Genomic DNA, 21,434 nt, shown 5'->3' on the forward strand with positions numbered 1-21,434 from the left:
TGGGCACCTTTGTGCTTTCAGCAAGACGCAAGTGCCCCCTCCTCCCGGAGGTGCAGGCCAGCCACACGTGCTCCGTGGCGGGTCTGTGCGGTGCTGAGAGCACTTCAGGCCACGGCACCACAGGGGTCTTTACACTAGGGCTGAGTGAGGACCCAGGTCAGAAGGCCTGGAGGGCTGATGGCACTGGGAAGGCACGTGCCCTGTGGGCTGCAGGGTGCCCAGGGGCTGGCACAGCAGGCCTGCCATTGGCCTTGCTGTGCTCTTTGCACCAGAGGGTCCCGCGTGGCGTCCAAGACCTCAGACTCCGTGAGCGCAGGTGTCTCTTTCCTTGCCTTAACTGCACCTGACTCAGGAAGTCTTCAGGGCTGGAGCTGGAAGGCCGGTGCCCCACACTGGCCGCATGGACAACCACGTGGGGTGGGACATCAGCTCAGCCCATACTGGCCCTGGTCAGGTTGCTGGCAGCTTAGCAGACACCGTGCTTCTCACTGGAGACGGCTAGTGGTACAGCTTCAGCCTGCGGCCATGTCGGGTGTCCCCTAAGGGACAGATGGTGCAGGAAGTGCCTGACATCCCTGTAGCGTTTACTTGGCCAGAAGTGTTGAGCCTACAGCAGCTGAGGATGCAGGCTCCTCAGCTGGTGGGACCATCTACACGAGCACTCTGTGGGCTCAGAACCTGAGTCAGAGGACCTAGAGGCCAGCTGGGTCCTGGGCGGGGAGCCCCTGAAGGCTGCTGAGACCCTTGGTGGGCTGCTGTGGATGGGGCCCGGAATGCTGCTGAGCATGCTGAGGTTCTGGGTGCCCTTGAGGTGTTGCAAGTAGATCATCCTGACTGTGGGGACAGAAGGTGACAGCTCAGAGCCTCTGCGGGAGGAATGTCCGGGAGTGTCCAATGGTCACACGTGCTTCTACTGCAGAGCAGTGGGTCAGAGCATTCAGTAAGAGTGTCTCACGTGGAGCGTGAGGCAGAAGAGACTTGCAGTGTGTCACCTAGTCCTGAAGCCCTGGGGCAGAAGGCCCGCCTGTGGAATCGTACACCGGGGAGCAGGGAACAGATGCCCCTCCTGGGAAGAAGGCCCGTCGCCGTGTGTGGGAGTGGGCTGGGCTGGGGTCCGCTTGCCAGGGCATTTAGGCTTCACCTAAAACGCTGAAGCTGGGGTTGTGGCTTGGTGGCAGAGCGCTTGCCTAGCACTTGTGAGGCACTGGGTTCGACCCTCAGCTCCACGTAAAAGTAAATAAATGAAATAAAGGTACTGTGTCCATCTACAACTAAAAAAATTTTTTTAAAAACATTGAATTTATACTTTAACAAGTCAAAATTTGCCATGTGCCAAAACTTATATCCTTTTAAACTTGGCTTTAAAAGTGGGAAGTCAATTTAAAATTGGGGAGAACATTTTAAGAAGTCGCTCTCAGGGCACCTGAGCAAACACTCCTGGGGTGGAGCCCAGCCCTTCCCTGTGCCTTCCTGCCCTGCCGTCCAGAGGATTTGGAGACAGACCAGCAGGTGAGGGCCAAGAGGGGCAGGGCAGCTACAGGTCGTGTGTCTACCAAGGTCAGGGCCGCTAAGGCAGAGGTGGGACAGGGCACCTGGGCGGGTCTGAGAGCTGGAACAAACCCCTGGCAGGGATGTGGCAGTGGCTGAAGCAGTCCCCTGCGGTTGCTTTCAGGCAGGCCAGGTGGAGGTACCTCCTGAGAGCAGGTGGCTGAAGTTGAGCAAGTGAAGGGAGACATCTCCCAGCCCAGGTGTGACCACAGGGAGCAGTGAAGTCGTGTTATAGTACCATCCCTGGGCATCAGGGGTAGAGGCTGATGGCCTGGGAAGGGGTCAGCCATGGGGGACCTGGCAGACAGGTGGCAGACACCATCTCAAATAGTTCGGGTGAACCAGTTGGGCAGTGGCCTGGGGCATGGAGCGGGGCAGCCTTGCTGAAGTCAGTCCTGCCAAGGCTGGCAGGCAGCTGGGTCCATCTCCTTGGCAAGACGGAGGGGCCTCAGAGACTCTGACCTTGAAGCCGAACTCCAGGCACCCAAGTTCCAGCAGGAAGGGGTGGCGTGTGGCACCTGGGCCCGGAGAGCGTGAGCTGCAGGGTGGCGAGGGCTCGGAGGTCTGGCACAGGGCATGCGGGTGGGCAGCCTTCCACAGCAGGCCGTGGTTGCATTCCTGGTGATAGCCCTGTCCACGCAGCACTGGGATGTGACAGGCACAGTGGCTGCCTTCACCTCTAGAGGCCTCCAGCAGGTGAGGAGACGTGGCGCAGGTTCTCTCACGACTGCACCACAGCAGGGACCTCGGCAGTGCTGCCCCTGACGGCCTGGCCGGGAGCCTCTGAGTCCCTTGCAAAAGAAAAAAATTGGGAGCCTGGTTGGTGTTGCCAGGGTGGGGACCAAAAGGGACAGCACGTCCCGTGGCCTCACAGTGGTGACCGCTTGGTGCCTGAACTTGTCAGAACTCGCCCAGTGCATGTGTCACGGCCATGTGCAAGCCACACATCACAAGGTGGACTTCTCCAGGTCAGACTCCCAGCCTTGCCCTTCCTGGAAATGGAACCTGCTCCAGATGCATCAGAGCTGATGTGCCGTGTGCCCGCTGGCTTTGGAGACCCCGATTATTCTGGTCTGGAGTGGAACAGCTCAGCCCCTGGGGCTTTGGGGCCAGATGAGTCTTACCGTCTGACCAGGTCCAGTCTCCTTGTTATAAGGGCTGAAGCCCCAGGCCTGCTGGATGCTCCAGACTGCCCAAGGACCCCTGTCCTCGCGCGGTGGCTCCTGGGCCTTGGGTTGTGCCCATGGGCTGTCGGACATTATGGCCTGCACTGGGATCTGGCTCACCTGCCAGGCTCCTGCGAGACTCTGGGCAAGGCCTGACCTTCTGTGTTTCGGTTCACTGACCTGTCAGGTAAGATCAGAAAGTGCCTGCTTTCTGGAATTAGCAGGTTAGGACATGGACTTGTTTGGGGCCAATCCTGGAGCACAGTTAAGCTCCTGAGAAGCATTTCCGCCATCCCTCTCCTGTTTCCTTGACCTTATATTTAGTGTAATATATTGATTTTTCATTATTGCTTAACAAATCAGTGACACAAAACAGTAGACGGCTATTATCCCCACAATTTCTGGAGTCTGTGATCCAGGAGGACTTGGCTGGGGGACTTGGGGTCGCTCTTGTGGCTGCAGTTGAGCTGACAACAGGACCATGGTCACTGGGAGGCCTGACAGGGCTGGAGGATGTTCCCAGGTGTGGAGTCTCGGCCACCCATGTGGGCAGGGCTGCTGCTCATGCCCTCTGTGGGCCGGAGCCAGGAGGAGCCAGCCTCCATGGAAGTCCAGCATGCTGTGGGAGCCACTCTTGGGAGCAGGTTACCAGCAGGCCACCTTCAGAGGGCGAGGGCCAGGCTCTCCCTGCCACATCTCCATGCTGCACGTGTGGCTGGGAGAAGCCATGGGACCAGGCCGCTCTCTGTGCTGTGGTGCCAGAGGCCTGCCTGGTGAGCGTCCCCCTCTTGCAGGTTCCTGCCCAGGGCTGAGAGCTTGGCATCCTGGCAAATCCCTGGAGGCAGAGGGCAGAGGACTGGAGTCCAGAGGGGCGGAGCAGTGCACAGAAGAGCTCTCCCAGGGCCCTGGGCGCTGATTCCTTCATGCCCCAGGGTGTAGTTTCTGATGTGGGGAGGACCCTTGGACAGTCCTGCCCCCATGGGAGCCCAGCAGGTGGATGAAGCAGCCAGCCACAGGCAGGGTCTGTGTACGGCCGTGGTGTGTGGTGCGCCGTGCCCCCCACCATGGTGGAGTCTGGAGGGAAAGGGGAGCTGGTCACCCTCGGGAGCCACACTCCTGTGCCGGAGCAGAGCAAGTCTGGCCTTCCTCTGCGCCCGCTGGGGGCTGAGCATTGGTTGAGGTGTTGTGCTTTGATCTTTTAGGTGAGACACCAAATAAAATAAAGTCCCTCCTGCTTTTGCCTAGGTGATCACTGTCACTGGCTGGGAGCACTTCCTCCAGACCCTCCCCTACCCTTTCTTCTTTCTTCCTTTCTCTTTCTTGTTTGCATGAGAGAGAGAGAGAGAGAGAGAGAGAGAGAGGGCGCACATGGTGTGTGTATATGCATGGGGTGTACGCGATGTTGTGCTAATGTGTTAGCGTGGTGTCAGGTGTTCTTGTGTGCGGTATGTGTTTCGTAGGGTGTAGCACATTAGTCGTGTGGTATTGTGTGTGTGCGGTGTTATGTTGTGTGGTTTGTGCTGTGGTGTCATGGGCTGTGTGGCACTGCTGGTGCTCTGTGTGTGGGGCCTTGTAGTGCCCAGGGTGGGCAGCTGCCTGCTGGCTTTCAGGTCCCAGGAGTTCACGGGAGCTGGGCTCCTGCAGAGGGTGCAGGGACTGTCCCCTTGGCCTGAGTGTGAAGCAGGGCTTCTAGCCAGCTGCCTGCCCGGGCCCTGGGCATGCTGACTGCCCCCTGTGCCCGCAGGACTGCTGTGCTCAGTGAAGGCCCCTGCGCCCGCCCCTGACAGCGACCATGGGCCTGCTCGCCTACCTCAAGACCCAGTTCGTGGTGCACCTGCTCATCGGGCTTGTCTTCGTGGTGAGCGGGCTGATCATCAACTTCACCCAGCTGTGCACGCTGGTGCTCTGGCCCCTCAACAAGCAGCTCTACCGCCGCCTGAACTGCCGCCTGGCCTACTCACTCTGGAGCCGTGAGTGTCCCCGCCGCCTCCCCGCCCAGGGCCACGCAGCCCTTCGGAGCCTCCCGGGGCTCCCCGGGAGCAGAGCAGGCATGGGCTGGGCCCTTGTTGCAGGAGGAGGGATCGAGGGGCTGCTCGGGTGCTGTCAAGTCCGCTCCTGGCGGTGGATCTGTGAAAAGGTGTTCAGTGCAGACCTTTGCTGGGTCAAGCCATGTCGTGTCCACCACTGGAACGTGTGGACCCACGACAATGGCCGTTCCACGTGGTGTAGCATAGTGCTGGGGGTTTTCAAAGAAAAGTGAGGAGAACCATCAGCTTGGTGCCCCCGCCCCAGCTCCTGGCATGTGGCTGGTCTGGCTGCCCCCAGCACCAGAGCTTGGCAAAGCAGCCCTCAGGCAGCGCCACGCTCCCGAGCACACAGCAGCGTGCGTCTCTAGGAGAAGAGACGCTGACTGCCCTTGAATAACGAGTGTGTGTGGGTGTCTGTCTGTCCATCTGCACATGCACGGCACCCACCTCCACCTACCGCGTGGCAGAGAGCTGCTCACGCGGGCCCCCAGGGGGCACAAGCTGTGCATCCTTGCAGGGAACGTGGCCCTGTCTGTTGGCAGCTCAACTGGGTTAGGTTTTGGTCCAGTTACTCCATGCAATAGGACGGCAGCCTAGAGAGAGAGCTGCAGAAGCACCTGTGTGGACAGGCACCCTCATCTGTCCCATTTATATTGGAGCAAAGCTGGCAGTAAGCCTGGTGCCCTTGGTGGAGGCTGCACATGGGGTGGTCCCACCATGGGAGCCTCTCCTGGTAGAGACACCCACCAAATACTCAGTGGAAAAGCAGAGTTTACCAGAGTACACAGTGTGCTATTGTTTGTGTTTTACTGTTTTTAAAGCCTGTGTGGGTGTGCGTGGTGGGCATGGCCACTGAGCCCAGACACCTTGGCAGAGGCTTCCTGGGAGGTTCAGGAGGGGTTCTAGTCTCCCTCCACTGCCTGCTCCTCGGTGTTTGGGCATGAGGGCTTGTGCGCTTTCTCAGGGGGAGTGTCCCCAGACCTGCCTCCTCTGTCCCCACCCGGCTCAGGAGCAGGCAGTGGACCCTGATCCACTGTCTCCGAGACCCCAGCCTCACCTGCCCTTCAGCTTGTCCTTCCAAGATGAGAGACTGCTGCTCTTCTGTGGAAAGGGAGAATCAGGAGTCCTGTTGTCTAGCACAGGCACTGAGCCAGAATGAGCCGAGTACATCTTGGTGGCAGACGCACCCGAAAGAAACAACAGTGGTCGGAACTAATCAGACTCCCTCTCCAGTGTGCTGGGAAGCATAACACCACACCACAGCCGAATCCTTAAGGAAAGGAGCCCTCTTGGCAGAAATGGGAAGGGTGGAATGAAGTAGGACGCAGGTGTCCAGGCCGTGACAGCAGGCAGTCACCAGGAAGTGGAGCCCACGCCGCCTGGGGAGCATGCGTGAGGGTCAGCACCCTGGACTCAGCAGAGGGGAGCAGCATGGACTCTGCAGGCCGGGAAATGTGCAGTTCACACCCACGATCAAGGGCAAACACACAACAGCGGACTTGAAACTACCAGGACCAAATTTGAGAAGCACCCGAGAACTTCTACAAATGAAGATTGTATACTGTGGGAGCTTGATGGGTGGATCTGGCATCACCTTAGACACAGAGAGTGAGTCAACTACACACAAAGGGGGTGACACCACCAGAGCAAGCAGAGGCTGGGAAGAGGAAAGGGCTTAAAAGAAGCTGGGTGGAATGACACGTCCTTGCCATGGGCACCGGGGCAGGTCCAAGCAACAGAGGAAGAGGCGGGGCTGAGAATCCCCCAATACCTTCCAGGGAAAACCGCCAATCTGCACCTGGGCCCATCCGGGTAAAATCACAAGCAGGAGACATAGGGGCCCTCACAGTGCCAGGGAGGAACTTGGCTGAGGAACTTGGATGACTCAGCTCCACAGGAAGTGGGCCCAACGTCCTCAGCTGCAGAGACAAAACTGTCATCATCTCCCCTTTGCCATCAGCAAAACGTTCTTTCAGGAAGAGAGTGAGATAAAAATAGTAACAGACGTGTAGGCAAGCAAAGTAGAGCATTCCCGGGTCATCAAAGAATATGCTTCTGTCGTGAAAGGAGCGTCCGAGTTTCAAGAAGGAATGGCAGCTGAAGACCTTGGAACACAGGTGACTCTGAACAGTAACGTGTCGCAGCAGTGATGCCAGAGGGAAGGACGGAGCCATGCCAGGTGACCTGCTGTCGGGAGGGCGGCCCAGGTGACTGGCCTGGGGCTGGTCAGGAAGCAGGTTAAGCCTTACTGTAGACTTCACCAGTTAACGGAGGGTGAAGGACAGTGAAAAGCAAACACAACTTCCAAAGTGTTAGAAAAGGGTGGCTGGAGCTGGGCACAGGGCACTAAGAAAGGGTCACTTGAACCCCAGAGTTCAAGGCCAGCCTGGGCAACATAGCAAGGCCTTGTCTTAAAACAGAAAGAGATGGATCAAGAAAGCAAAGAAAAAAAAAGCATAACGGAAAGAATCATTGAGGGAGAAGTTAAGAAAATCAAATAAAATCCTCAAATACTTGAAATGAAGACAGACACATAGGGAAGTGCCAGCTTCGTCATGTGACTTGAGTGGGGTCAGTGCACATCTGTGTTTCTCTCGTAATGTCCATGTTGGAGCCCTTCTCGGCCTGGGTGAGTGTAGCCCACAGCATGGACTGGGGGCCTAATACCTGCTCCTGTTCCAGGCTGCCCCCAGCCCTGCCTGCTGCCCCCCAGAGGGCACCATGCAGCTGGGCCCAGGCTCCAAACCTCATCTTCTCATCTGTGAAACAGACCTAATCCCACCCAAGCTGTGTTGTGGAGTTAAATGAACACGCAGAGTAGCTGTCCAGCAGCGCCCGGGGATCGTGACTGTCATCGAGTACGGTGGTGAGATGTGCAGAGGTGGCTTGTTCGTGTCAAGGACAGCAGGAGGCGCTAAACCAGTTGCCTAAATCTACATTGCCGGCTCTCAGACTGCTGGGAGTAAAGCTTTGTAGAACACCCGCCCCAGACGCCCATACTCCCCTTCACAAGAGCCCAGAGGTGGTAGTAGCCTGAGCCACCAGCAGATGAGGGGTGAAGACAGGCAGGGTGAGTGATGGGGGCCTGCTCAGCAGTAGGCAGGAAGGGGCTTCTGGGGTGGGGGAGAGTGTGGGTGCCCCCCGAGGACATTGTGCTGAGTGAAGTCAGCGAATGCTGCCTGCCTCTAGCTCCGAGAAGCAGGGGAGGACCCAGGAGGGAAGGGGCAGCCGCTGGTCAGCGGTGTGTGAGGTCGCGTTGCAGTGAACAGGCCCAGTGACACACCATGCCTGCTGATGGCAGTGCTGCACTGGACACGAACACACTTAAGAGGGCAGATCTCACATGAAAGGTTCCCACTGTGATTCCTCAGAAGTCCCGTCTAGCTCTGACAGACCGCACTAGAAGCAGCTCGCCCTGGAGGGCCCTCCTCCAGTTAGGCTGAGTTTGCTGGCGGGAAACAGCCAGAGCCACACTGCCAGGTCCTGTCCATGTCCATCTCAGGTGGCCCTGCTGGAGAAGAGGAAAGCCCGGTCAGCGGCATCCTTCCCAGATGGGCAAGCCGGGCCCCTCCTTGGCTGCCATGGTTTTCTTTTCTGACAGCTTTACTGAGTTAAAAGTCCCCACTTAGAGCACATGGCCCAGTGTGGGGCCCTCACCAGCCTCACATCAGAGCCTCTCCACCAGAACGAAACCTCAGGCCCTAGGGTCGCTGCCAGCCCAGGCAGCCCTGAGCTGCTGTCTGTCCCTGGGGGCTGCCAGGTTGCAGGTGCGGCAGGCCTCAGAACAGCCCTCACTGTGGCCGAGCTCCGCCCATGTGCCGGGAGCACAGAGGCGTCGGGTGTCCATGGCTGCACAAGCTGCTGGGAAGCGTCTTGCGAACTGCCATGTGGACATGTGCCCACCTTCTCGGGGTGTGCCAGGGTGGAGCTGCTCGACCAGACCTGGTGTGTGGAGGACCACCAGGGAAGGACCGCCCAGGGTTTCCCAAGGCAGTTGCACCATTGGCGTGGCCCTGTGTGTGCGAGGTCCGTCTCCCACGGCCTTGCCCACACTGGCCGTCATCTTTGAGCCTGTCGGTGCTCTCTGGCCTCTATCCCAGGGCTGGTTCCCAAGAGGAGTCTGCAGTGGCTCCTTGGAGCCGTCAGTTTTCGTGAGTGCCAGAAGCACATGGCTGTCCTACGATGGTCCGAGGTCACTCTTCTCAGGCGACTGGCTCCAGCTGAAGATCTGAGGCCGCCCTCCCCCTGAGCAGATGAGCGTCCGCCCCTCAGGCTGCTCCTGCACTGCACAGATGCACGGAGCTCTTTCCACAGCACGTGCTGGACCTGGAGTCCCACGGGGTGGATGGGTGCCACGCTGCTGGTGTTCCGAAGCAGCACTGCCTGCTGGCTTCGGGCGGATGGTGGTGGACCTGGAGCTCTCAGGGAAGGAGACCCCCTGGTCCTTGAGGGAAGCCCTGCTCCAGCACAGGGCCCAGAGCCCAGGAAGAGCCGGAAAGCCGGCACACTCGTCTTGCTTTTTGTTTCAGAAGTTAGACACAGTGTAGCAGGAAGAGGGCTCCTGAGAGAGCCTGGCCCCACTCCCCGCCCGCCCTCACCCTGGGGTGCGGGAGCCCTGCCCCGTCTCCACACGGCTCCGCCACCCACTCTGCAGTGCTGTGGTCCTGTGAGAGGTCCCCTGCGAAGCGGGCCTTTCCCTTGAGAAAGTTGGGCTTTGGGAAGCCTGTTAAATGCAAGTCCTCAAAACTTAGTTTTGGCAGAAAATGCCCCTCAAGTGAAAAGAGTGTCCCCATGGGTACTCCCAGAGCACGTCAGGGATTCCGTGAGGACATGGCCTGCTGCGTGAGAGGTGGCCCTGCCCGCGACTGGTCTTGCCACAGCATGGTCATGCTTCCTCTGCCCGCAGAACTGGTCATGCTCCTGGAGTGGTGGTCCTGCACGGAGTGCACTCTGTTCACCGACCAGGCCACGGTGAACCACTTCGGGAAAGAGCACGTGGTCATCATCCTCAATCACAACTTTGAGATCGACTTCCTCTGCGGGTGGACCATGTGTGAGCGCTTTGGCGTGCTGGGGGTGAGCAGGAGGGTTCCGGGGAGGCCTGGGGGTGAGCAGCAGGGTCCCGGGGAGGCCTGGGGGTGAGCAGCAGGGTCCCGGGGAGGCCTGGGAGTGAGCAGCGGGGTCCCGGGGAGGCCTGGGGATAAGTAGTACAAGGCAGGTGGGCTTTCCTTCCTTGGAGACCTTTAAGCCTGGCTCTTTGGAGCTAGGAGTGAGTGACTGATTTGAAGGGTCCATCTGCAGAGTGCCCTCCAGGTCCCCACCTGGTCCTGGAACTAGCTGTTCCTTCATGCCTCATCATTGACCTTTTCCTCCGGGGTGAGCACATCTGAGGCCACAGAATTGCTCTGACCAGCTAAGTGGCCTCAGATGCGTACATGCTGCCCAGGCAGGAGGACGGGTTTCATTGCAGTGAAAGACCTGTCATTGGAGGGACCCAGCTGTCCCAGGAAGCCAATGGTCAGAACGGCAGCTGCCTACACACCTGCCTTCCCACAGGGATTTGCCCTTGCATAACCACATCCAAGCCTGTTTCCTTGCTCCTAGGGTGGCTTATCTCTGCCACTAGATAATGCTGGTTCAAGTCACACACTTGTAAGCCAGGGTCCCTGTGAGCAGCACACACTTTGAACCAGGAAAGTCACAGCTGCAGAGCAGCACTGGGCAAGTCCCTGGGGCGGGAGTGTAGCTACCTAGTGGTCTGGCTCCACCTGACGTGACCCATGCCTTCCCTCCCCCAGAGCTCCAAAGTCCTCGCTAAGAAGGAGCTGCTGTACGTGCCCCTCATTGGCTGGACGTGGTACTTTCTGGAGATCGTGTTCTGCAAGAGGAAGTGGGAGGAAGACCGAGATACTGTCATCGAGGGGCTGAATCGCTTGGCTGACTACCCGGAGTACATGTGGGTGAGTGCCTGGGGCAGGTGGGTGGGGAGGCTGTGCTGGCTCGGTGACGGGTGGCCTCTGCAGCCTTCCCCAGGCCAGCAGTCCAGGTTATGAGCTGTCAGACCACAGGAGCCTCCCGCCTCTGATGGTGCAGACCTGGAGGCTTCCCCTGGGCCGCTGCTTCCACCACCCCACCCACCACAAGACGCTCCCCGAGCCCAGAGTCCCTGCTCAACCTGTGTCCTTAGTCTTTTCTAATTCTTCCATCTGGTCTGTTCTTGAAACCTTGCTCCTTATTTAGTATTTCTAAACGCCCATTCTGTGAGGCAGACTCTCCACTCTCTGATGAGAGCCACTTCTTTCTGGAGACTTCTGTCCCAAAGCTGTGCTGTGTGTGCACCTGTGTGGCTGGAGTGCAGGGTGCAACCTAAAGTAACATCGCATTTCACCCAAAATACACCATGTGCTTGTCACCGAGTGTTTCTGTGACCAGTTTCTACAGTCAGCAAGTGCTTTGCTGTGGCTCAAGGCAGTTGTAGCCCTGGAATGTGCTGAGCCTGAAGCCTCAGGGCTTCTGTTCCAGCCGCTTGCCCCAGCATAACCTGCTTGTCCTGCGTTCTGCGCCCTAGTTCCTCCTGTACTGTGAAGGGACACGCTTTACGGAGACCAAGCACCGCATCAGCATGGAGGTGGCCGCCTCCAAAGGGCTGCCTCCCCTCAAGCACCACCTGCTGCCGCGGACTAAGGGCTTCACCACCGCGGTCCAGTGCCTACGGGGCACAGGTAGGAGCCCCAGAGCTGAACGCAGAGCCAGCCCACCGCAGCTCTCTGGGGTCCCTCGAGCAGTAAGAAAAACAGGGACTTGTTAAAAACAGTGCATTGGGGGCTGAAGAAGTGGCTCATTTTGTAGACCGCTCACCTAGCATGCGCAAGGGCCACGGTTCAAATCCCCTGCACCTCAGGAAAAAACAAAACAAAACAGAACAACAACAACAAAAAAATTCTTAAAGCACGGTTGGTAGAGTGCTTGCATCATAAGCATAAGGCCCCGGGTTCAATCCCCAGCACCACAAAAAACAAACAAACAAAACCCAGTGCATTGCATGTAAATATGGGACACCAAAGCCTAAAGGGAGGAGTGGAATAAGCGGGGTTAGTGTGTTGTCAGGTCCCATGTCATTTTTTGAGGTGATAAGATGCTAGTTAGTGGAAACAATTAAAACAGAAAGTGTGTGTGATGGCAAACTTCATAAAGAAAAACAGAAACAGTGTCTAGTTGATGTGAAAGAACTAGATTGAAAGGGCAGAGTGCAGGGGACCCTGGAGCAGGGTGGGGAGCCCAGCCCACAGCCGCAGGCAAGAGGCAGGTTGGAGGGAAGAGCGCTGTGTGGGCTGGAGGCTGGGCCGGGGAAGTGGCCGTCCCTTTGGCAGCAGCACCATCCTGCAGTGTCCCTGTCCGTCTGCTCAACCTTCCTGTTTTTCCTACAGTTGCGGCCGTCTACGATGTGACCCTGAACTTCAGAGGAAACAAGAACCCGTCTCTGCTGGGGATCCTCTATGGGAAGAAGTACGAGGCGGACATGTGTGTAAGGTGAGCGCGCTCCCCACACACTCCCGGCCTCCCGTCCTGCCCTGAGCCCAGGCTGCAGAGCCCAAGGCTGTCAAAACTCTGCCATGCCCTGTTCTACACGAAGGATGGCTTCTGTAGGTCACATTCAGGGCTCTGGGCTTCAGATAGGCCACTTGAGGACATGAGGCAAAGGGAGGAATAGAGGGGCCTATGAGTCTGCCTGGGGCCAGCACATGACTCCTCTCCTGACCCCTGAGAAGCCCAGGTAGGTCACTAGGAGTAAGGCTCCCTGTCCCTCCTTGGCATGGCCATGGGTCTGACCAGTGTCGGAGGTCTGAAGCCCTAGGTGCTGACCACTAACCTCCCACTGAAGGGCGAGACCCAGGTCTTCTCCAAGGTGGGCTGTGTGGGTCCTCTGCAGAGCCAGCCAGTGGGTGACTGTGAGCCAGCCTTGAGATGTAGCTCCAGGGAGGGCCTCAGCCTGATCCAGGAAGGACAGGCCTGTTCAGACGCATGTTGCATAGCAGGGCTGCAGGCCACTGCACACAGCCCTGTCCCATGAGCCTCAGGAAGGACCATTCTAAAGCCCCATCCACAGACCACCCTGTACGGTTGCTCTCCTTGTGCCCCCAGTTGCTCTGGCTCCTGAAGAGAAGGGGACCCACCCGAGCCCCCCACTCGAGGCCTGGGTGTGTCTAAGTCTAGCTGGAGCCCCAGATGCTCAATCACCTGCTGGGCTCAGCCTTCAGGCGGACTCTGGCTGCAGCTGGAGATTTGGCCCCTGTTAAAGTTCACTTGAGCCTGGTTGGCTCTCAGGGCAGCTGACCTGTCCCCCACGTGTGGTTTTGGTGCTGCTCTTCCCTAGCCAGGCGACTGTGCAAAACTGTTCAGAGTTGAGCAGAAGTACAACTTCGTCCTGGGAATGATGCCTGGGTCTCCCTCCTGCTGCCTTCCTGGATGCAGGGACATGCCCCTCAGGCTGGCCCAGGGGAGAGGGGAGCCAGCTCTGTGGCAGAGCCCGTAGCGGTGCACCTCCTGCCCTTGCCCTGGTGGAATAGGTCCAGCCCCTCTCATGGGCAGGTTTTTCTGCTTTCTTCAAGTCCCTGCTTCAGTCCTGGCTGATAAACTTTTGTGACTCGTTCCTTCTATTTATTCAAAGTACAGCTTACTTTCAAAAGAGGAGCTGTGATGTGTTACGTATGGACGTTTCTCCAGGTATTGTTAGGCTTTACCCTGCTCACTGCTCACACCCCCCGTAGGCCTGCTGGTGCGGGTGTAGGTTCAGATGCAGGAGGTCAGGGCCTTGTCTGAAGTACCTATTGGGAGGCCAGTTTAAAACTGCTCCATTTTTTACTTTCCACATTTGAAGCAAGTAGATTCCACTTGTGAACAAATGACCTCCTTTCCCTAACAAAAGATGCTTTCAGTCAAAGAACCTGCATGTTGCCGGCATGGTGACTCATGCCTGTAATCCCAGTGGCTTGGGAGACTGAGGCAGGAGGATTGTGAGTTCAAAGCAGCCTCAGCAACTTAGTGAGGTTCTGAGTAACTCAGTGAGACCCTGTCTCTAAATAAAGTGTAAAATGGGCTGGAGACACAGCTCAGTGACTAAGCACCCCTGGGTTCAATCCCTGATCCAAAAACAGAACAGAACAGAACAGAACAGAAGGAGTGTGTTGCAGAAGGCTCCACCTCTGGGATGCCGGTTAACATGCGGGGCCCCGGGGCAGGCTCCGCCAACGGTCACTCATGGTTGGGCCCAAGCCCAGAGGCATCCCTCGACCCCTCCCAGTGCCCAGCAATGTAATGGTTCCAGTGAACTCACAGTGCATGCTTGGGGGGGTCACTGACCTGAGAGCCAGACCCAGGTGGACGAGCAGGCACCTGGCACCGGCCTGCTCCCCTCACCCTGCCAGGGTCTCCTGTCACTCACGCTGCTCTCGGTTTCCATGAAACAGGAGGTTCCCCTTGGAGGAGATTCCCCAGGATGAGAAGGGAGCCGCGCGGTGGCTCCACAGGCTGTACCAGGAGAAGGTAAGGGCATCAGCCTCCCCTGGGCTCCCATCTCCTGAGCAGCTGCCTGGGGGCCAGCCAGGGAGGGCAGCGGGCAGCACAGAGCACACACTTCTCACATGCTTCTGGTCTTCCTCTTTTCTTCCCTTTTCCTCAACTTCTGAGATGTTAACTAGAGAAAAAGGTGAAGAATGACATAATATGTACTTAAGTATGCTGATAATATTTTATCACAAATTCTAGGTATGAAACAGGTGTCTCTTAGGGGTACAAGAGGCTACTTAAGTCCTGGATGAGATTAGATAATGCTAGAAGGTTCTCATGGGAACCACCCTTGTCCTGTTCCCATCCCCCACAGTGTGCCTTCCCTGTTCCTGCTTCCCATTTATTTCCTACATATAATACATGGGATGTTAGGTCTCCATTTGCAGTATGCTTGGGAGGTGTATAATTAGAAACATTCCTAGAACATATGACAAATACCATTTTAAATGCACTGATGGGTTCTTAAGAAAGTAAGGGAAATCTCTGGGGACCCAAAATGGAGACAGAACTGAACACCAGGGTGACTGGTCTGCACACAGTGTCACCACCCCTGCTAGGGAACATGCTGGTGTCCGTGAAACCTTGTGTGGCAGTGAGCAGTTGAGTGAACCCAGAGAAAATGATAAAACTACAGTAGAAATCATTTAAAAAGGAATTTAGGCTACAGAAAAGCAAGTTAGATGCACATAAGTATTTTCTATGAGAATATTAATGAAATAGAAAATCTCAGGCAAGAGCAATTAATGAGACTGGTGAACTGAATAGGAATGTAAAAGGAGAAGCAACCAAAGAGCAGGGAGTAGTGAGATGAACTCCGTGCCCATGTGCTTGGAAACGTGGATAGAGCTTGTCATTTCTGTCGACCTCTCTTCATGATAAAACTGCTCCTTAACACAGTTAAGGCCATATATGACAGCCCACAGCAAGCATCGTCCTGAATAGGGGACAAGGCAAGAATGTCCACTTTCACCAAACTTATTCAAATTAACCAGCGTAATTAAGAGAAAGAAAGAAAGGCCATCCACAGTGGAAAGGAGGAAGTCAGTCTATCCCAATTTGCAGATGATATGGTCTCATGTATAGAAAAGCCTAAAGATGCTATCAAAAACTGTTAAAATTGATAAATTCAGTAAAGGTGCCAGGGTACAAGACCAATGTACAGAAGTCAGTATTGCTTCTATGAACTACCTGAAAAAGAAATCACAAAAGATACCCAGTTTACAATAGCTACAAACAAAACCTAAGAATACGCTTAGCCAAGGAGGTAAAAGATCACTATGATGAAAAGTGTAGAACATTGATGAAAGAAATTGGAAATACACACCAAAAAATGGAAAGACATCCAATGTTCATGGACTGGAAAAATTAGAATTCCTCTGGAACTACAACAGACCCCAAACGGCTGACACGATCCTCTGCAAGAACAAAGGCGGAGGATCATAATACCTAACTTCAAAGCACACTTCAGAGTTCCAGTGACCAAAACAGCATGGTCCTGGCATGAAACAGGTGCCTAGGCCAAAAGAATAGAACTGGGAGCCCAAGGTAAGTCCACCTGTTTCTGTACCCCCACTGCCACAGGAGGCCTCCCCCAGGAAGAACACATATTGGAGCAAGGACGTTCTCACCAATAAGGTGTTGTGGCAAAACATTCTCCACATGCAGAAGGATGAAACCAGACCCCTGTCACCACACACCAACTCAGGACGGATTGAAGTCCTAAGTGAGAGACTTGAAACTGAAATTGCTACAAGAAAATACAGGGGAAACGACCTGAGCTGTGTGTGTAGGTGAAGATTGTTTTGGCCATGACTCCAGAAGTACAGGCACCAAAGTCAAATGTTGACAAATGGGATCACATCAAACTAAAAAGTTTCTGGACAGCAAAGGAAACAGTCAACAGAGGGAAGAGATAACTCAGAGGATGGGAGAAAGTGTTTGCCAACTATTTATCTGAGAAAGATTAATAAACCAGAATTTGTGAATCACTAAGCAATTGATACTAAAAAAAGAATCCAGTTTAAAAATGGGCAAGTGATTCTAAAAGAAGCGTATCAAGAGAAGGTGTGCAAACAGCCAACAATATGTGAAAAAATGCTCAGCACCACTGATGATCCGGAAAGTACGGATCAAAAGCACTGTGTCATCTCACTCTAGGTAGGACAACCACTGTCACCAAGACCAGACAAAAAGCCTGTTGTTGAGATGTGGAGAGAGGGGCCTCTTGTCCCCTGTTGGTGGGAATGTGAATGGTACAGCTATTATGGAGTTCTTGAAAAGCTAGGCATGGGTGGGGGGCAGTTCAGTAGCAGAGGGCATGCTTATCATGCATGAGGCCCAGGTTCCACCCCCAACCCACTAGTGAGAGAGGGACTTAGGGAGGGAAGGAGGGAGAAAGGACTAGAAATGGAACCATTGCAGCCTCACACACACCACTGAGAAACGGAGACACCTGCGCCCCCAGTTTATCACAGCGCTCATCAAGTAGCCAAGGTGTGGAGGCAACTTGGGGCTCATCAGTGGATGTACCCAGTATTAACACTACTCAGTCCCAAACAAAGATTGCAGCCTTCTCATTTGAGCAACTTAGATGGAACTGGTAGGCATGGTGTTTGTTGAAAAAAGTCAGGCATAGTAAGACAAATACCAAGTTCTCACTCATATGTGAGCTAAAAAATCAAGCTCGAGAGGTAGAGAGTTTTGAGAAGTCGGGAGGGTGGAGAGAGGATGCCAGCAGGCACGGGGCATGCAGGTGAGTAAGAGACACAACTTACCAGCAGGGTTGGCTTCGTGATTGTGGTTGACCACGATTCGTTATGTTTCAAATTAGTAGAAAGGGTTTTGAATATCCCCAACATGAGGAAATGATAAGTGTTTGAGGTGATGGAAGTGCATTCCCAAGCTGATCATGACACGCTACCTACGTGTACTGAGATGTTACTCTGTGGTCCATAAATATGTGCACTCATTATATGTCAATCAAAGTGCAAGCTACCAAGTTTGTGTACCTAAAGCAGCCTAACCCTCACAGGAAGACAAGATGAAATAGAGATGTGTGGCTGCATCACGAAGCTGCACGGGTCTGTCAGTCTGGTGGCAGTAAGTGCTAAGGAAAGTGCCTCTGAACCTGGGTCACCTTTTTAAAAGTATGGAACTCTTGTGAAGTGATGCTTGCCAGCAGCAGTACCATTAGCAGGAAATCGGACATAACCCGAAATTTTGTTATTAGGAAGAGTTACATTGTGTTTGTCTGTTCATTTGCTGTGGTACAACAGTTAAAACAAACTCGGGGCTGGCTTATGGCTCAGTTGCAGAGCACTTTCCTAGTATGTGTGAGGCACTGGGTTTGATTCTCAGCACCGCATATAAATAAATGAATAAAGTTCCATCAACATCTAAAAAAAAATACTACAACAAACAAATGAACTACATGTGCTCTCCACAGAGCTGAATCTTGTGACTGTGATGACGTACGGGAAAGCAGGCTGCAGAAGGCTCGTGCACGACGCACTCACAGGGGCACAGAAACTGCAGGCAGTGCCAGGCACCTCTGTTTATGCACATGGTGTGAGCACAGATCCAGGCCTGGGCGGTGATGGGGGTGAGGCGGGCACAGCCCTGCCCTCCTCCCCGGCATCCTGCTATCTAGAATAAACTGAAGCCAGTGCAAGTGGCGAGTTTTGACCAGCAGCCTGGGTCTGAGCTTCACGTCACCTGCAGTTGCCCTGCTAGGGTTCCATATGCAGTGAGAGGACCCTCGCTGTTTCTCGAGTCCTTTCTTCGACGATTTCATCAAGGACACTGCACTGCATGTGGCAGTCTTCTGTTTCTCTCTTCAGTGGGCACTGTTTTTGATGTCTGTCCCTAGTGACAGACTGGACTCCTGCCTGAAAGTACCGTGCGCTGCGGCAGCGACGTCCGTCCGAGCGGCTCGTTTCCTGTCTGTGAACGTCGAGGTCATTTGTACTCCTCACAGGACTGGTGCCCGGCTGACGTGCGTGGTCAGCACCGCTGCTCCTGGCCACGCAGGGCTTCCGTCAGTGGCCAGGGCAGCAGGCACACGTGCTAGCCCATATTTGTTACCGCCACAAGATACAGCTATAGAAAACTGAATGCAGAGAACGGAAAGGAAACGTCGGCATCGCAGTCCCCAGCCCCTGTCGACGCGTGGTGCGTCTTCCTAAGTTCAGGGCTGCACACGCACATAGGCACGCGCCTCTTTAATTTCAAGGGAATCGTGTGGTACTTTAGCCTCTCCTGTCAAAAACCTGGTGATGCCGTGCCCGCCCCTTCTTGACATGGCACCCTGGTCTTGTGTGCTGGCTGCAGGGACCCTGTTTGGCAGACCCGCAGCTTGTTCTCCTGCTATGCTCTGTGTGTAGGGCGCTTCTGTTGCTGCTGTGGAGACCCGCTCCTGTCTCCTGCACCCCTTCCAGTAGCAGAGGAAGCCCCTCTGCTACCATGGACTTGCTGTGGGCAGGCATCCATGGTGGTCGTGCCAGACTTGTGCCAGGCCCGAGACCCCCAGCAAGTCCCGACCACCGTCCGCACCTCTCCCTCAGAGGCAGCGGCCGTGCAGGGTGCCCCCATCCCAGCCAGTCCCAAGCCCTGCTGTCCTGTGAGGCAGCTTCTGGTTTGGCAGGCCGCGTGGTTTCCAGGGCCAGCTGCTGCCTTGTTGGCCTGGGCACCGCGGCCTCCTGCCCTGCTCGCTCCCGGTCGAGCTCACTGTTGACAGTCCTGCCTGAGAACGGCGCCTAGCGAGCTGGCCTCCATTCTCTCCCCGACTCCAGGACGCGCTGCAGGAGATGTATAAGCAGAAGGGCGTGTTCCCTGGGGAGCAGATCAAGCCTGCCCGGCGGCTGTGGACCCTCCTGAACTTCCTGTGCTGGGCCACCATCCTCCTCTCTCCTCTCTTCAGCTTTACCTTGGGCGTCTTCGCCAGTGGATCCCCGCTCCTGATCCTGACCTTCCTGGGGTTTGTGGGAGCAGGTAATGAACAAAATGGCAGCAGCCCACAGTGTGACTTGTCCTGGTGACCCTGTGAGGGAGCAGCTCTTGCCCCTAAGCTGCGGGGTCACGGAGGTCACAGGACTGTGTCCTCCGCCCACGGCTGTGGTAACCTGCACTGAAGCTGTGTCTGGGGAGGGCACCCGTGAGACCTTCAAGTCACTGTGTCTGCGTTTAGGCCCTTAGGGGTTGGGCTGGTGGCCTGAAGGTCCACACAGGACATTTCCATTATTCAGCACCTCTTGACCTTTAGTGACCCTCCCGTTGTGCCTGGCCCTCCCCTCAGCACATCACGGGAACCTGCTGGACTCAGCCTGGCCGCACAAATGGGCACCCACCGTGCATTTGCCACTGTAGACTGTCCCTGCAAATGGACGGGCTTCTGTGGAGGGACACAGTGTCCGTCCATTTTGCCCCTGCCTCTCCCTCACGGGACTGTGGGGACTGTGGGGAGCGTCCTAGGGGCAGTGAGCTTAATTGACCTCTGCTGTGGGACAGCACATTGGTTTGGGACCACTCTCAGAGGACAGGACGTGACCAGTTTCATCTGAGCGTCCCACTTGTCCATCTCGGTCACCTGCTGGGGTTTTGTGAGGCCCATCTGTCACCATCTCTTGTGCCCTTGTGCTCAGAACAGTTGATGCTCAACAGGAGGGCAGGCCCGGGCGGTGCGTGTCCGCTGCCTGGGCTTCAGCTCCGCACCCTGTCCCCAGAGCCGCCCAGCTCCGAGCTCAGGGGGCAGCAGAAGCCCCTCCCTCGGCCTCCCTGATGGGGCAGGAGGGGGGCTGGGGACAGAGGAGGGGCGCCCCATGCTTTTGACAGCTTAGTGGCAGAGTGGTCAGCCTAACCTCTCCTCTCTTTCTCCTGTTTTTCAAGCTTCCTTTGGAGTCCGCAGACTGATAGGAGTGACTGAAATAGAAAAAGGCTCCAGCTACGGAAACCAAGAATTTAAGAAAAAGGAATAATTAATGGCTGTGATTGAACGCACATAACCCGACGCGGTATCCAATTAACTCAATTAAAAACAGAACAACACACACAGAGCGAGGGGAGAGAGACACTTAGAAACTATTTTTCTTATTAACTGGTGACTAATATTAACAAATAAAACTTGAGCCAAGAGCAAAGCACTCAGAAGGCCTGCCGGGTGAAGGTGGTCACTCGCACCGTGCGGGACCCTCCTGTCACCTGCCACCGACAGAAGCAGCTCCTCCCAGGGAGACCCCTCGGGACTGGCGGGAGGCCCGTGGCTCCCAGCTCCGCTCTTCAGACTGCTCCTCCAGGAGGGGCCTGGGCGGCTTCTTTCTTAAGCTTAGGCCGAGCGTTTGGTTTTGATCAGTTATTTCGGGAACCTGCCCTGGCCCCTCTTCCCTGCACCCAGACACTGGCTCTTCAGGAATTCTCTGCTATTCTCCTGGCGCGGGCTGACGGGGTCCCAGCCCCGGGAGAGCGCTCGCCCACGCCGCTCCGCTCCTCGGCTTCTAGATGAGGCCGCCCAGGAGAAGGTTCTCCAGTGATAAGCACACGCTGAGTGTCAGTCAGACTGGCGCCGAGCAGGCCAGCGTCCTCCCACCTCCCAGGCTGGCCGGAGGGCTGGCCTGCTCTCCGCACTGTTGCCCACACCCTGTCACCTGTGTGTAAACGCCGTCTGTCTCTTTTTAAAGCGAGTGGACCTCTGAGAACTCCGCGGAATGCGGCCTTTCCTGTTCTCGGAGCTCCTCCATCCTGTCCTTGTCTTTGTGACCATCAGGCTACAGTCCCCTGTACCAGGGCCTGGCGGAGAGGGTCACACAGGGCCCACAGATCAAGACCAGCCCTGTAGGGGCTTTTAAAGGAGCCACATTGCCATCAACCCCTTTCCTCTAAAGGCACCTGGCGACGCTCAGCGCTCGACGCTGGGTGGATTTCACTAGTTGGTCTGTGGCTGGCTTTCCTAATGGAAGCCAGGGGTGGGCGCCTCCCTCCTCTCCTCCTCGGTGGGGTGCCCTGGGTCCTTGGGGAGGGCCTGCCTCTGTCCAGGCAGACGGCATCACGCCAGGCCCGTGCCCACGGTGCCCACCCCACCTCAGTGACATCCCAAGGGTCCCGACAGGACAGGGCGTTCTCACCGAGGTCCCCT

The 21,434-nt window shown here is 55.9% G+C and overlaps 1 protein-coding gene across 3 annotated transcripts in view; it reads left to right on the forward strand.

Annotated features, from left to right (window-relative positions):
- Positions 1-20,442, forward strand: part of Agpat3 (1-acylglycerol-3-phosphate O-acyltransferase 3) — a 73,532-nt gene extending 53,090 nt beyond the window's left edge. For 2 of the 3 annotated variants that reach the window (XM_047563225.1, XM_047563226.1), the window contains 8 exons: positions 4,459-4,684; positions 9,648-9,817; positions 10,540-10,701; positions 11,310-11,463; positions 12,169-12,271; positions 14,209-14,284; positions 19,099-19,297; positions 20,192-20,442. In XM_047563225.1, the coding sequence (XP_047419181.1) occupies positions 4,507-4,684; positions 9,648-9,817; positions 10,540-10,701; positions 11,310-11,463; positions 12,169-12,271; positions 14,209-14,284; positions 19,099-19,297; positions 20,192-20,280 (1,131 nt within the window). In that variant the 5' untranslated portion in view covers positions 4,459-4,506 and the 3' untranslated portion in view covers positions 20,281-20,442. Of the gene's footprint in view, positions 1-4,458; positions 4,685-6,816; positions 6,921-9,647; positions 9,818-10,539; positions 10,702-11,309; positions 11,464-12,168; positions 12,272-14,208; positions 14,285-19,098; positions 19,298-20,191 lie in introns of those variants that run through there. The other variant, XM_047563227.1, reaches the window with a different exon arrangement.
- The last annotated feature ends 992 nt before the right edge of the window (positions 20,443-21,434 follow it).

The sequence above is a fragment of the Sciurus carolinensis genome, chromosome 9 (assembly GCF_902686445.1).
Source record: "Sciurus carolinensis chromosome 9, mSciCar1.2, whole genome shotgun sequence".
In the NCBI taxonomy this organism is placed as follows: Eukaryota; Metazoa; Chordata; class Mammalia; order Rodentia; family Sciuridae; genus Sciurus; species Sciurus carolinensis.